This window comes from Arachis hypogaea, chromosome 4 (genome assembly GCF_003086295.3).
Source record: "Arachis hypogaea cultivar Tifrunner chromosome 4, arahy.Tifrunner.gnm2.J5K5, whole genome shotgun sequence".
NCBI lineage: Eukaryota > Viridiplantae > Streptophyta > Magnoliopsida > Fabales > Fabaceae > Arachis > Arachis hypogaea.
Window position 1 is genome coordinate 108171040 of NC_092039.1, and position 16252 is coordinate 108187291.

At 32.3% G+C, this 16252-nt stretch overlaps 1 protein-coding gene across 1 annotated transcript; it reads left to right on the forward strand.

Annotated features, from left to right (window-relative positions):
* Nucleotides 1-821: 821 nt before the first annotated feature.
* LOC112797177 (uncharacterized) lies at nt 822-2202 on the forward strand. Its single transcript, XM_025839979.3, has one exon. The coding sequence runs from the start codon at nt 1073-1075 to the stop codon at nt 2144-2146; it is 1074 nt and encodes a 357-aa protein (XP_025695764.1). The 5' UTR covers nt 822-1072; the 3' UTR covers nt 2147-2202.
* Nucleotides 2203-16252: the final 14050 nt, after the last annotated feature.

Consider the following 16252-nt stretch of genomic DNA (forward strand, 5'->3'; position numbering starts at 1 on the left):
AAGATAAATAATTAATGAAATGTCCTACATGACAACAATATAACTATATAAGAACAAGGTCGATAATTTAGAGAATAGGTACAAATTCCAGAGACACAAAATCAATCGTAGATATATCAATACATGTATTTAACATTTTTTTAATTTTATAAAAAATATTTCATTTTAATTATAAAAAATGATAAATAAATGTATTGATGCATCCACAGTTGATTTTGTGCTTCTAAACCTTGTATTTACTCTTTACATTATCGACCTTATTTTTATACTGCTGTCGTAGGACATTTTGTTAATTATTTATCTTTAACCTTCGATGAGACTAAATTAAAGTTAAATAAAACTTTTTTGAATTTAAATATGACATTTTAAACCTTAAGTACCAAAATAGAATTACGCCAAAAAAATAAAGCACCAATTTAGTACTTCACCCTTTCACATACTAAAGTTTAGACTAAACTGTTTATATATCAATAATTTTTGTGTGAAATATGAGAATATTTAGTCATTTTAACATTTTATACTGCTATAATAATAAGGTATTGTATTATAATTTTCTTTTCAATTTTTCAAAAAGTAAAATATCAATGACATATTATGAATATTTTTTTTAATTATACAAGGATAAAATGTCAATAACATTTTATACAGAACATCACTGCAGAATTATAAAATCCACAACAACCTATAACACACATTTTTAGGTTATGTTTATGGAATTTACCTTTAGTGTTCTAATATAAAAAAAAAATTCTAAAGTTTACCTAGTAACTTTTTCTTTTCCACCACCTTATATTACTATATTAGCCCCACTTTTATTGTATCATTTATTCCAAATTGCCAATCTCTCTCTCTCTCTCTCTCCAAAAAAGGCAGCCCCTACTAGAGTACTAGTGTACCACCAATTCCAAAATCATCGCTTGGTTTTTTTCTTCCCCTCTCTGAATTTATAAGACAAAAGCAAAGTGATGCCAAAATAATGAAGAAAGAAAGTGTCATTCCTCAAATTAACATGACATAGATACATAGTAGGAGCAAAACACAAAAACAAAGGGAAAGAGAGAGTGGGGGAATAATGGGAAATTACAGGTTCAAATTATCAGACATGATCCCAAATGCTTGGTTCTACAAGCTTAGAGACATGAACAAATCATCATCATCATCATCATCAAGAAAGCAAAAATCACAAACTCCTCCTCTTCCTCCTCCTCCATCCAACAAGAAAACCCAACTTTCAACAACAACCTCAAATTCATCAAAACCAAAGCAGCAATTCAACAACACCACCACTCCAAGAAAGTCCTATTACTTTACAAGACAACACACCACTTCCCCTCAACAACAACCAAGAAAATCATCATCAAAACAGAGACCAACAATAAAGACTAGTAGAAGAACAACTACTCCAAGACATTCTTCTTCTGCTTCTTCTTCTAAGTTTCTTGTTATCAATGTGACGCCTACGATTAACACTACTACCTCCGATGGTGAATCAGAGTTCCAAGCAGAGCCAGAATTCAGAACAGACCGTGTTCTTCACACCGACTCTAATTCTAATTCCTCCTCGCTTGATGACATCATCATTGATGTCGACAACAACTCCATTTCCACAACAAAATCTGACATTAACAACAACAACAACAAACATCTTCCTCTTCCTCCAATTCACACCAAACCAAAGAACCAACAAGAATCTAGAAACAAGAACAAGAACGCCAACACCCCGTGTTCTAGAAGATTCTCCGTTAGCTCAGCCGCAGGGGCCAGGAGGCTTAGGATCAATTCTCCCAGAGCTTCCGGAGCAAGTTTCCGGAAACTCCATCATCAGGCGGATGCGTCAGGCGGCCAAAGAAGCACTACTTCTTCGGCGGTTACTGCCGCGTCCGCCGGACGAGGGAGGAGCGTTTCGGGAAGCTTTGCGATAGTGAAATCATCGTTGAATCCGCAGAGAGATTTCAGAGAATCGATGGTGGAGATGATTGTGCAGAACAACATAAGGAGTTCGAAGGATTTGGAGGATCTTCTTGCTTGTTACCTAACTCTGAATTCAGATGAGTATCATGGCTTAATCATCAACGTCTTCAAGCAAATTTGGTTTGATTTAACTGATAATAACAATATCAATTACATGTACCAACGACAAGAATAACAATATTTTATCTTTTATAGATTAATTCCAAAATCAAAATTTTCTCATGTGTTTAATTTCTTTACTTTCATAATACAATTTTATTGAGGTCTAGATATATAATATTGGTTAATTGAGTTAATTAAATGGACACTAATTTAGTCCTAGCTCATTATTTGAGCGGATAAATATACTTGAATTATCATACAGCACGGTTAAAGTTAATGGAAACACCGAGAGAGTGTTTAATTTGTGTTTTTATTTTTAGTATTTTTTTTAAGAAAAAAATAAAAATAAGATAAAAATAGAAACAAAATTTTATTGTTTTTATTTTTTTTCATAAAATTCATAAAAAAATACAAACTAAATACACCCTAATAATATTTAGAAGTTTTCATATAGCATGGTATGTAGGAGTGTTTATGAGCCCTGTAAAATGAGTTTGTTTTAACTCAAATTCAACCTTAAATATCCACTTTATTTTCGGGTCATAACTATACTGAGTCCAAATCGGGTGAAAACCGAATCTTTAAAGTTTTAACAATAATTTATAAAAAAATTTATTTATATAGACTTATTTATGATACACTTATTTATAAAAAAGAAATTTGTTATCGAAAAGTTGATATTTATATTTAAACTTACATTTGTCCATAAATTTTAATTTGGTGCTTCTTTGATCTATTTTCTAATTCAACAAGTGTGATTAAAAATAAAACAATAAATTTATAGTTAATATAACATAATATTAAAATTAATTTAAAACATATATATCTTTTTTAGTTTCCTTAAATTATACATGAATTGGATGAAATGGAGTTCGTCTTGACCCAGATCCGACCCAAAATAATGATAAAATTTATTTTTAAAATCTTTACCTGATTTTAAATTTGATAAAATCATACTAAATTAATTCCTAAAATATTCAGAGTCGAGCCGAATTTTCGGGTCAGGTCGAACTATGTGCACCCTAATGATATGTCTGATGGTGGTGAATGGTGATAATGAAAACGGCTAAGGAGGAGTAAAAATGAGAAGAAAGCGAAGCTGGTGATAGCGTTACTCTATGAACAAAAATGAAAGGGAGTTGACTGTTGGTCAATTATATTAAATGAATATGATTACTTGAGGATTAAATTAGATTTAATATCCTCTTGAGAAAGAATAAAAAATTAATTTAGTTTGTTAGAGTATAAATAGTATTATTTTTGATATTTTTAAAAGGAGAATTGATTTAAAATTAAAATTTGTATTGAAGTTGATTTAAGAAATAAAATCGATATCATCATCTTAGAGATACAATATCATTTTGACGAAGAACTAATAAAATTTTGTCACTTATATAATTTAAAATAATAAAATTATAATTGAAATAATCCAATATCACTTGTATAATTATAATTGATGAAGAACTAATACAATGTCACTTGTATAATTATATTGATGAAATAATTTAAAATAATATAAAATTATAATTGAACTAATACTAAGCATGGAGGAATAAATTTCATTTTTTGCTTCAAATTACTATTTTTGACATATAGTTCCACAAATATTTTTGTAAAATCCAAAATGAAATAAAATTAGAACTAGTATTGAAGATGTTCTTAATATTAATGATTTTTTAATTTAAAATTTTTTTATCTTTTAGAGGAATTAGAATTTATATTTTATAATTTGGAATGAATATAATTTATTAAGATTAAGAATATATGATTTAGGATTTATAATTTAAAATAAATTTTGATATTTTATTCTTATTGTATCTACATATTATTCTAGAGTTACACAAAATTTCTCTTCCTTAGAATGGCCATCTCCTCATTCATGACTAGTTTACATTCAAATGAAAAAAAGAAAGAAGAAAAAAGAAAGGAAAAAAAATTGAATGAAGAAAAAGGAAGAGTCAGTACAATTTCACCAGGTTCAAAAGGTTTTGTCAAGGAATAATAATAATAATAATAATAATAATAATAATAATAATAATAATAATAATAATAATAATAATAATAATAATAATAATAATAATTAGTAACCATGATAGTTATCCGTCATATTGATATTTTTCTCAGATTCTAAATTGAAATAAAAAATGATTTAGTTAATATATATGTTTCTCTTTGACCACAATTAATTATTGGACATTGTTTTTGTTGGTGTCATCTTCCATAAGAAAAGAGACTATAGGAGAGCACAAAAAAGCAATCCGGGAATTCGAAGAACAAGACACAACTGCACAAAATCGTATAATAGTTAATGTTTTAGGGGACAGAATCAGTAGCTGCAATAACTTATAACTTCTTCCATTATTAACTATGAAATTTCATTTTCTTCATAATTTTAGAAACAAATTTGAACAATGTTTGTATGTATTAGAAAATTTTACCAGAATGTTTATTAAATGAAAGGGTGGAGACCATTTTTTTTTTTGGGTATGGGGGGTCATGAAATGAAAGTAAAGAGTACAACTAAATAAATTTTTTCTTGATCATTTTATACTTTATTGTAACAAATAAATTTAAGCAAATCCATCTACTAATATAAATAAATAAAAAAATGAATTTAAGTAAAAAATTCGGTCTTTTTTAGTAAATTAGTACATCGACTCTGTTACTAGTGAATTAATAAGCGTTAGAGTCCATGTTGATCTACCATTTTTTTCCGTTCAATTTTTATAATTATAATAATAAGTCCATTTTTATAATAATAAGAAACGTGAAATTAGTCAAGACAGTAAATATTTTATTTTTTTAATCAAATAAAAAATATTTTATGATAATAGATCATGATATAGTAAATATTACACCAACACCCTTTATTTTTTGAAATAAAACATTAAATATTACGTAAATATAAGACCTAACTCTGCCATAAAAATGAATATAACTTGAACAAATAGAAAAACATCAAAACAATTTAATCAAAGCTTAAGAGTGAAAGTCAGTGAGTTTGGTATAACAATTTTCAACAAGGATAAGTTAGAACAATAATATTTAGTAAAATTGTTTCCAAATTTTAAAATAAATATATATATGTAGTAAATATGATGCAATTTTTTATTTTTAATATGTAAAGTTATATTATATTTTTAAGTTTTTAAAAATATCCATAAATTTGAAAAAATGCAAATATATAATTTTTTTATTTACCAAAACATATTATTAGCATGTTTATGAAAAATACAACCATTTTTTCAATAAATAATTCCAATGCAATCTAGGATAAAAAATTTGGATATGAAAATTATTTTAGTGTTATTCTCTAAGATAAAGATGTGTGGTGTTGAATGTTGGGGTGGTGGATTTTTCTTCTACTAGTAGGTAAGGAACCTTTTTTATTTTTATTTTTTTTTATTTGATAGTCTCGACCTTCTATCCATTCGGAGCAGATAATTATTTATTTTGATATAGTGGCTTTTTAGTAGAGAGGAATCTTAAACGATAGAGTAGAATCAGGTTTAGATAATATCCGTCTTTATCCGTCTCGGTATATAAATAATTTTAAATATAATATATATAATATATATAAAATAATTAATAATATTATATTATATTTAAATTTTTATTTTAATTTATGTTATACATGTAACGATAGTTATATAAATTTTAAAATTTTATTTTGTTTATTAGAATTTTAATAATTATAAAGGTGGATAAGGATGAAACGAGTATCTACAAGGACTATTACTGTAAAGAAGAGCGAAACAAATTTTATTCAAGTCATTTGTAAGACGGAACAGGATCAAATAGTACAAAAATCTGCTTTTACCTGCTCTATTGCCATTTCTATTCACATACACAATACCAACAATAAACTAATATAATAAATAATTTGTGTGTAACCTCCTCCTTTCTCTTTCCTTTTTTTTTTTTCGTTTTAATTTTGAGTCGCTCAAAAAGAAGTTGGGTTTTTAAGTACACTAGTACAAGTTGTTGATCTCATGAAGGGCAGATAGAGTAAAATTGAAGGGATTTATTATTTGTTTATTTATTTCTCTTGTGTGGTCTTGCTAGTCCCTACAGCCAGAGAAACATGCAGCTTTTTAAGATCTCGCATGCCGGTTTTCCAACTCAACAACACATACAGCATGCACACATCAAAAAGCACATAAACCGTTTCAATAAATGACCGTACACTTTTTAGTTAAAATACAACAAAATAAATAAAAACAATTTTGTCCGTTTCATTATTGAGATGGAATTCAAATCTCAAATGGGTAGAAACTAGAAAGTAGGAACAAAGTGTGCCACATGCGTTAAACCCTATGAACTACTGTGGATGAGAAACCAAAAAGCTCTCTAATAAAGGCAAAGCTACTTCGTTTATTTCAAAAGTAGTTATCAGATATGTTAGATAAGTATAGTAGGCTCATTTGCATAGGATCATACTGTGTGTAATAGCCGAATGTGAATCTCTTGGATGAACAACTACAACTCTAGATCTATTTTTGTTTTTGATTTGGGTATTGCATTTTTATGTATTTGTTTATAAATATATGTATTTTTTTATTAGAAGAGTTTTAAGTGTATTGAGAATATCAATGTTTTATTTATTTTAACTGTTGATCTAAATTATAAAAAATATATATAATATTAATTAATTAAAATCAATTATTAAAATAATTAAAATACTAATATTTTCTATACACTTAAAATTTTTTCTATTTTACTATGTATTTATTTATAAATATATATTATTTTATTTATTTTTAATTTATATTTTAGAAAAAATTTTAAGTGTACCTGAAATACTGGTCTTCTAGTTATTTTAACCGTTGATTTTAATTAATATATATTATATATATCTTTTATAATTTAGATCAACGATTAAAATAATTGAAATATCAATGTTTCAGATACACTAAAAACTCTCCTATATTTTATAGCTTTGACATACCGACCAAAAGGTTATCAAAGGATCAAAGTATTTAATTTAAATAACGGTTATTCTATTCCTCTTTTTGTTTTTTTGTGGGATCGGACGCGGGTGTTTTTTTTTTTGGGTCTGGAGGAGGGGGTGTTTAGCTGCTAATCTTCTAATATATTAATTAGTGCTGTAAAAAAAATTGGAACTTTTCTAGCCCTCATATTTGATTGATATAAAAAATGTTACATGAACGTAAAAAGTTAGCTATTAATTATAATTGGGGATAAATATAATTTTGGTCTCTAATACAGCGGTCGAAAATTAATTTTGTTTTCGGCTTCTTTTTTATTCTAAAATGGTCTCCAAGATTTTAGTTTGTTTTAAAATAGTCCTTCGAACGAAAATATTCTTCTTCCTTCACCCTAAAATCAACCAAAATCAACCACCACCACCAAACCAGAAGCCTACACCCAACCAGAACCACCACCACCACCACCAGTATCATCATGATGATCATCATCATCATCAGAATTTTTCTCAAAATCAACCAAAATCAACCAGAAGCCCAAGCTGAACAAAAACTCACCACCACTACCACCATTATCATCATGGTCATCATTATCATCATCATTAGAAAATTCAAGCAACATGCACTTTGAACAAGAATTAACAAATTCAGCAACAACAATATTCCAAATTCAAATTTCAGCAACAACAATAATCCACAATAAATTTCACAAAAAATCTAGTTCACAGAAGAAGAAGAAGAAGAAGAAGGTGCGGTGATGCGGTCTGCGGTGCGGTGTGGCAGAGAAGATGGTGGTGCGAGTGTGGTGGTGCGGTGCGGTGCGACAGAGAAGAAGAAGAAGGTGCGGTGGTGCGGTCTGCGGTGCGGTGCGATAGAAAAGAAGAAGAAGAAGAAGATGGTGGTGCGGGTGCGGTGGTGCGGTGCGGTGCGGTGCGGTGCGGCAGAGAAGAAGAAGAAGAAGAAGATGGTAGTGGTGGTGGTGCGGTGCGGTGCGGTAGGGCGACAAGACCGTGGGCGGCGGTCCCCCTTCCCTCTCCCTCCTCCCCCCTTTTTCTCGCGCCCCCTTCTTTCTCTCCCCACCCCGTTTCTCTCTACCCCTTTCTTTCTTTTTTTTTATTTATTTTATACTTATTTTATTTTATAATTTTTTTAATGAGGGATAGTTTGGTAATAAAAAAAATTGGTAGAAAAGACGATTTTAAAATAAACTGAAATCTTTGGGATCATTTTATATCGAAAAAAAGGTCGAGGACGAAATAAATTTTCAGCCTCTACGTTAGGGACCAAAATCATACTTATCCCTTATAATTATATAGAGATACATGATATTTTTGAAAAGTTTGATTATATTTATGTAAAAAAGTAACTATTTTAGTATTACAAATTTAGTTATTTTACTATATTATATTTATTTATTTTATAGAAAATAGTACAGATATATTAATTAATGCTTTTATAGTTTCATATATGAACTTTATCACATGATGATTGGTTAGGAAGTGACTCGTAATGGCCAAAAAATCAAGTAATAAGGGGCAGGTTTTGTTTTTTATGTTTGAACTGTACTTTCACTTTAGTATTGTGTCCATAGGTTTTTTACTTTGTTTGGAATTTTGGATACTCATTTTTAATTAAAATAAAAATCATTTGACATAATATTTATCTCGGTAGAGTATATTTTCTGTCTTTAAGATTTTTAAAAAGTTTAAAAAATACTATTAGTGTTAAATTGATGCAATTTAATTATGTTATCTATACACAAATAATAAATCATCATTTATATAATATATTTTTTTATTAGCATCTCATGAAAGCTTATTATAATATACTATAGATAAATTTAATTATTCATTTATTACATGTTTAGTTATTCAATTATAATAGGTTTGATATTAGATATCTATGATGTGAATTGTTATATAACCCACTTGCAAATGTCTAAAGTAAAGTACAGAACTTTATACTGCCAATTAAATGTTTAATTTTGGGTATACCTAACCTAAAAGATGTTCAATTCTGGGTGTATAAGGTGTGTTAGAGTCTCAAAACACTTAATTGAAGTTGGAGGTGGTTAGGCTTCTTGATCTCCAATCTCTTCTTCTCAACGTCAATGGTGGAAAAAGGAAATAAAGTGCGACTGAAGCTGGGTTTATATATTGAGTTTTGGGTATGGTTTGGATTCGATCTAATCAATTAGTTTGTCGGTCTAATTTTCGATCAAAATATTTAAAATTAGTGTTAAAATTAGTATTTTAATTATTTTTATTTCTCTAAATTATAAAATTTAATTTTCTAATTTCTGACTCATAAGTAATTTATTAGTTAATTATTTATTAATTACCAAGAATTTACATGCTACCCACCTAATTAAGAATTTTGCTCTCAAAATTCAGTTATTATAAGAAAATAAGGGGAGGGTAGCGCTTCCTATCTCAACTCCCAATCCTTAATATTCCGTCACTCTTGAAACAATGTCAGATCCTAAAACTTCTTTTTCATGTCATTCCAACTCTAAAACCATCAAAATCATCGTGCTTCTGCAGCGCCACTTTGATTATAGTCCACTAAAAACCTAGTCATTACGCCGCTCCTACCAGAACCTCTTTAATCTCTTTATCTCACTAACTAATCGTCATCGACCTTTACTTCAGCTGCACGAGTCTTAGTCCCTTGGTTGTTTCCACCACCAAACTGGCCATAAGAATCAACCGGATAACCTCGCTCACGTCTACGAGATGCCCTTTGGGTCTTGTCCACAGCAAACACTTAATATTAAGGTGATCAGTCTTAATATCTCGAGTCTAGTGCTTTGAACCCCCAAAGGCATGTTCATGAACACTTATGCTATATATGTCAAGTAGACATCCTAAATAGCATGTATACAAGACTCAGAGTATGCTCAGAAGTATAGTAGTCCATTCCCAGGCTCTACAAAAACGAATTGCTCTGATACTATAATATAACATCCTACCACACAGAACTTTACGCCTAGGACGTAAGTCAGAGGTGGCAAGGCGCTACCACCTCTTAAAGTGACACACACACACACAGAGAGAGAGAGAGAGAGAGAGTTCCAACGGATAAATATAATCAATGCTCTAGACCCAATCTGCGAAGCCAAGACCAGCTAATATATATATATACAACACCAAAATATTTTTCAAAAGATAAAATACAAGTCCTGTTTCTCCGGTCTCAAATGCTAAGAGGGACAAAATGTATGTTATGTACAAGATGGAGAATACTATTTATATACATACAAAATATCCCAAAGGTAGATATTCAAGTCCTAGGAGTCTTCAGCAAGCTCAATGTGGTGTTACATGTTCTGCATTTGAAAACAACAATATATGTATGGAATGAGAACTGGGAGTTCTTAGTATGGTAAAAGTGTTCATATAGTTAATATATAATGTCTCAAAAAATCCAGAGGCATTCCTAGAACTCCGACACTCAGAATCAAACTTAAAATCAATACTAAACCATAAAGTCCGGTAATATACCTAAAGGATTCCCATTTCTAAACTAACTCTCCACCTCTTGTCTCCTTCAAACCTTCTAATCACCATATAGAAAAGTCCTCATCACACCTCTGTCGTATGAAGGACCTCTCAGGTACAAACACAAACAAAACAGATAAGAAAAATATAGATAAAAATAGCAGTTACAGCAAATAGAGCAGATAGTAGTTAATCACAAATAAGCAATTAGGCAAACCAAAACAAATGCAAACTCAAACAAAGCATTCGAATGCATATGATACATGCCAGTCCTATTGACAATGAGCTCACGTGTCGGTTATACTACTAGAACTTGACACATCTGGTAGCTAACCTGGATATTGTCTCTCGACTGAACATCTCTAGAAGGCATAAGATTGGGAAATTAGTGCCCCACCACCTTCTCCTAGAGGCAAACACTAGGGGGAATAAATCAGGAGATTAGTGCTCTACCACCTTCCCCTAGTGAGGCCGTGCCATACCGGTCGAGGGATTTGGTGCCCTACTACTTTACAGAGAGAGAGAGAGAGAGAGAGAGAGAGAGAGAGAGAGAGAGAGAGAGAGAGAGAGAGAGAGAGAATGTAACAGAAAATATTGGGGGATTAGTGCCCTACTACCTTCCTCACATCCCACAAAATACTCAAAGAATTCGAGAGAATGAATTGAGGAATTAACACCCTACCACTTTTCTCATACTCCACAAAATACAAATCACAAAGAATGCGGGGGAATGAATCGAGGGATTAGCGCCCCACCACCTTCCACACATCCAACTTATCAGTATCATTGTTGCCATTAATCATGTCTCATTCATTCTCAAATTAACTATTGTTATCATCATCATTATCAATCACTTCTCATATCTCCTTCCTTACCAATTCTAACTTCATTTACACCCTTTAAGTCAAGTACTTCCCTTCAAAACCTTCCTCCATAGGTTTACTCGGTTTCCTATGCTTAGAAACTATGTATCAAACTTTAAAAAATAGTTATAGAGGTTTGGAAGGCTAAATAATTGATTAAATATTTAAAAATATCATTTCGACCAAAACAGGGGATTTTATGGAAGTTTACAAGCTTGTTAGAAAGTCAAATAGTTAAAAACAGAAGTTTGTGTGAAAAATAGGGCATCGTGTATATGCATCACACTGTGTGTACACACGCACCAGAAATGATTTCTCGTTTGTGCGTAGGCGTCATACTCTGCCTACGCACATCTTGTAAAGCTCGCACGGTGTGCGTACGCATAGCCCCGCGTAGACGCACCAGTGTCAACGCCTGCTTTGTTGCGTGCGTGCACACGATAGGGTACATGGGCACCCAAAGTAGAATTTCTGGTTTTTCTACAACTTTGCCAAATTCAATTTTCTATACCTAACTTTCGACGTCCATAACTTTCTCTACAAAACTCTGATTTCCTCAATCTTTAATCCGTTTTTAAAGCTCTTATAATTATCTTCAATTTGAAATAAAGTTCACTCAAATCCAAAATCCGAGTCTCAAGTTATGGTTCGTCGAATTCGGTCAAAAATATATTTTTACCAAAAAGTTCAAAACTACCATTTTTCCAAATCTTCAATTTCAAACCAATGGTTCACAATCCCAAAACAGCCCCAAAACTCTATTCAACATCTTTCATTCATTTCACAACATACCACCACCCAATTTATTCAATTATTCAACAATTTCATATATTTACCTCAATAATTCCTCAACCAAAATCAACAACAATCATCTAACTTACCGAGAATTGTCTCATTTCGGCCTCCGGCCTAATTTCACACTAATCATCATCATACCTCATAATTCCATCAAATTCATATACACATATCAAATCTCAAATCAATTGCAAGCATATACACATTTATTCACTAATCACATCAACAACCAAATTCAATCCAAGCTTATTCTATGGTCAATTAGCCTAAGTTTTCACGCGACATTATATATTAATTATGAGAAACCAAAATCATACATTGGCCAATTTCTTCCCAAGCCACAATACACCGTAAAATATCTTTTCTGCAAGCCTCAACGTCTCCAGACCAACTCAAGCTTCAATTTACCACGTGTTTGTTCCAATTCATCAATATGACTCCAATCAACACAAAATTCAATCTAATTCCATATAAGATATCAAAATCAGTACTAGGATTTTCAATTATCCATAAACTACAGGGGTTAGAGCTTCCTTACCTTACTTAACGATGATTGGGGCTAAATCCAATAATTATCCAAGGTTAGATTGTACCTAAATCACCAAAATCATCAAAATCTCTCAATTTCCAAATAAAAAATATGAAAAAGGGGGAAACAAAGAACTGGGCATGGAAATTAAAGATCCTTACCACTTTGTTGAATTAGAATTGAAGAGCTCAAAGAGACAAACATGCGACCACAAATGGTGTGGTGATCGAAACTCTGGATTAAAAGTTATGTGAAATTGAAGTTGGAGGTGAGGGTTAGAGTTCTTGATCTCCAATCTCTTCTTCTCAAGGTGAATGGTGGAAACATGAAGTAAAGTGTGGTTGAAGATGGGTTTATATATTGGGCCTTGGGCTTGGTTTGGGCCCGGTCCAACCAGTTAGTCCATCGACTTAATTTTGGGACAAAATCTTTAAAAAGTGTTAAAATTCGTATTTTAATTATTTTTATTTCTTTAAATTATAAAATTTAATTTTCTAGTTCCTTTGATTCATAATTAATTTATTAGTTAATTATTTATAAATTACCCAGAGTTTACACGGTGGTTATTGACTCACTCAAGGCAGGCTGCAGCAAGCCAGCAATGCTGTTGTCTCACCCACAACACTGCAGCAACGTCATATCTAGCAACATTGTTCTCCCCGATAGTGTTGTCCTCTCCAGCGTGGCAGTGTATTTGTCCAGTTGAGCATGCGTCAGTGTCACCCTTTCAAGGTAGTGATGTTATCATCTCCAGCGTGCATCGTGCAGTCATCGACGATGTCATCTAGTCGTCAACAGCGTTATCTCTTTTGGTTTGTGGCAGTTGTCTTATCCGATCAGGTAAGGATCCAGTTTTCTTAGGTTAAGTGTTAATTTTTTTTATATTCTCTATTAATTTTATGTACTCTCTGTTTAATTTTTTAGGGTAAGTGTTGTTACTTTTTTTGTTCAATTATTAACTTATAAGAATTTAAAGTTCTTGTTGAGAGCCATGTTAGCCACTAATTTTGAGTTCTTGTACAATGTCTGAGTGGTTAATGTTCTGTTATGTTTTTCGAAGCTTAAAAATGGCAAAAACTCACCCTATAAGTGACACTGCATCTTCTGCAAGTGCAGCCACTCTCAGTGTTATTCACGATGGTATTTCTGATGGAACATCACAAATCCTAGCTCCCTCCTTATTGCCTGCCTCAAATCCTCCATTAGAACCTGATGCACAAATACAAACACAGACTAAAGCTACTAGAGCTACTGATGAGCCTCTAAAAGAAATAAAACATAAACCTAGTAGGCACTTAGTAGTAGGGGTGGCAAAGCAAGCTGTCCCGCCCTGCCCCGTCCCGCCAAAGCCCGCCCAAATATGGGCCGGGCTGGCCCACCCCGCCAAACTGATATGGGCTCAACTTGCTACCCCGCCCCGCCAAAGGGCGGATTGGCAGGTTGGCGGGCTGGCCCGCCTTTTTTTTAAATATTTTTTAACCAATTTTTTTATGATAAAATTTAATTTAACATACTGGTGGACGAAATTGTGATCCTCAAAGTTGGTCTCTTTGTACTTGTATGAAATTTAAATATTGGCTCTATCAAAAATACCCCAAAGAGATCATGGTATGATGAATTGGGATCTTAATAATCCATGGTAATGGCACGTGTGATCACAACTCCGTTCAACTAACCAGCAAGTTTACTGGGTCGTCCAAGTAATACCTTACGTGAGTAAGGGTCGATCCCACGGAGATTATTGGTATGAAGCAAGCTGTGGTCACCTTGTAAATCTCAGTCAGGCAGATTAAGTTGATTTATGATAGGTTCAAAAATTAATAATAAACAGAAAATAAAATAGGCGTATGGAGATGCTGTGCTCCTCTTGAATCTCTACTTTCTTATTACATTCATCCAATCCTTCTTACTCCTTTCCATGACAAGCTGTATGTAGGGCATCACCGTTGTCAATGGCTACATCCCATCCTCTCAGTGAAAATGGTCCTATGCTCTGTCACAGCACGGCTAATCATCTGTCGGTTCTCAATCAGGTTGGAATAGAATCCCTTGATTCTTTTGCGTCTGTCACTAACGCCCAGCCTTCAGGAGTTTGAAGCTCGTCACAGTCATTCAATCCCGAAATCCTACTCGGAATACCACAAACAAGGTTAGACTTTCTGGATTCCCGGAATCCTACTCGGAATACCACAGACAAGGTTAGACTTTCCGGATTCCCATGAATGCCGCCATCTATCTAGCTTATACCACGAAGATTCTGTTGGGGAATCTAAGAGATATGCGCCCGGCCTAAGGTAGAACAGAAGTGGTTGTCAGTCACGCGCGTTCATAGGTGACAATGATGATGAGTGTCACGGATCATCACATTCATCAAGTTGAAATGCAACGAATATCTTAGAATAGGAATAAAAGAGAATTGAATAGAAAATAATAGTAGTTGCATTGAAACTTGAGGTACAGCAGAGCTCCACATCCTTAATCTATGGTTTGTAGAAACTCCACTGTTGAAAATACATAAGTGGAAGGTTCAGGCATGGCCGAATGGTCAGCCCCCAAAACGTGATCAATGGCCTCCTAAGATGAAGAATAAAACAAAACTGAGACCAAAGATGAAACGTGGTCAAAAGGACACTGAATACAATAGTAAAATGTTCTATTTATACTAAACTAGCTACTAGGGTTTACATGAGTAAGTAATTGATGCATAAATCCACTTCCGGGGCCCACTTGGTGTATACTTGGGCTGATCTTGATCTATCCACGAGCTGAGGCTTTTATTGGAGTTGAACGCCGAGTTATAGCGTGTTTCTGGCGTTCAACTCCGGGTCATGACGTGTTTCTGGCGTTTGACTCCAGACAGCAGCATATACATGGCGTTGAGCGCCACTTTACGTCGTCAATTCCCGAATAAAGTATAGACTATTATATATTGCTGGAAAGCTCTGAATGTCTACTTTCCAACGCTGTTGAGAGCGCGCCATTTGGAGTTTTGTAACTCCAGAAAATCCATTTCGAGTGCAGGGAGGTCAGATTCCAACAGCATCAGCAGTCCTTTGTCAGCCTCCTATCAGAGTTTTGCTCAAGTCCCTTAATTTCAGCCAGAAATTACCTAAAATCACAGAAAAACACACAAACTCATAGTAAAGTCCAGAAATATGAATTTAACATAAAAACTAATGAAAACATCCCTAAAAGTAGCTTGAACTTACTAAAAACTACCTAAAAACAATGCCAAAAAGCGTATAAATTATCCGCTCATCACATACTAACTACTAAGTACTAACAATTATTTTACTTTATAATAAAATTATTCTATCAAATTAGTTTTTAATATATAGAGTAATATCTTAAATTAATTATTAATCCATAAAAAAATTATAATTAACCATAATAACTTTTTTGATTGAAATTAACAATAACAAAAATAACATAACAAATAATAAGTCTCAAAGTCTCATACATAAGCGCATAATAATAACAAAACAAACACATAATCCACACATAAATCCTACTATAATTAAAACAAAACACAACATAATTCATAAA

Excerpts from the sequence above, each read along its gene's own strand:
- LOC112797177 (XM_025839979.3), top strand. The coding sequence starts at position 1,073 with ATGGGAAATTACAGGTTCAAATTATCAGACATGATCCCAAATGCTTGG.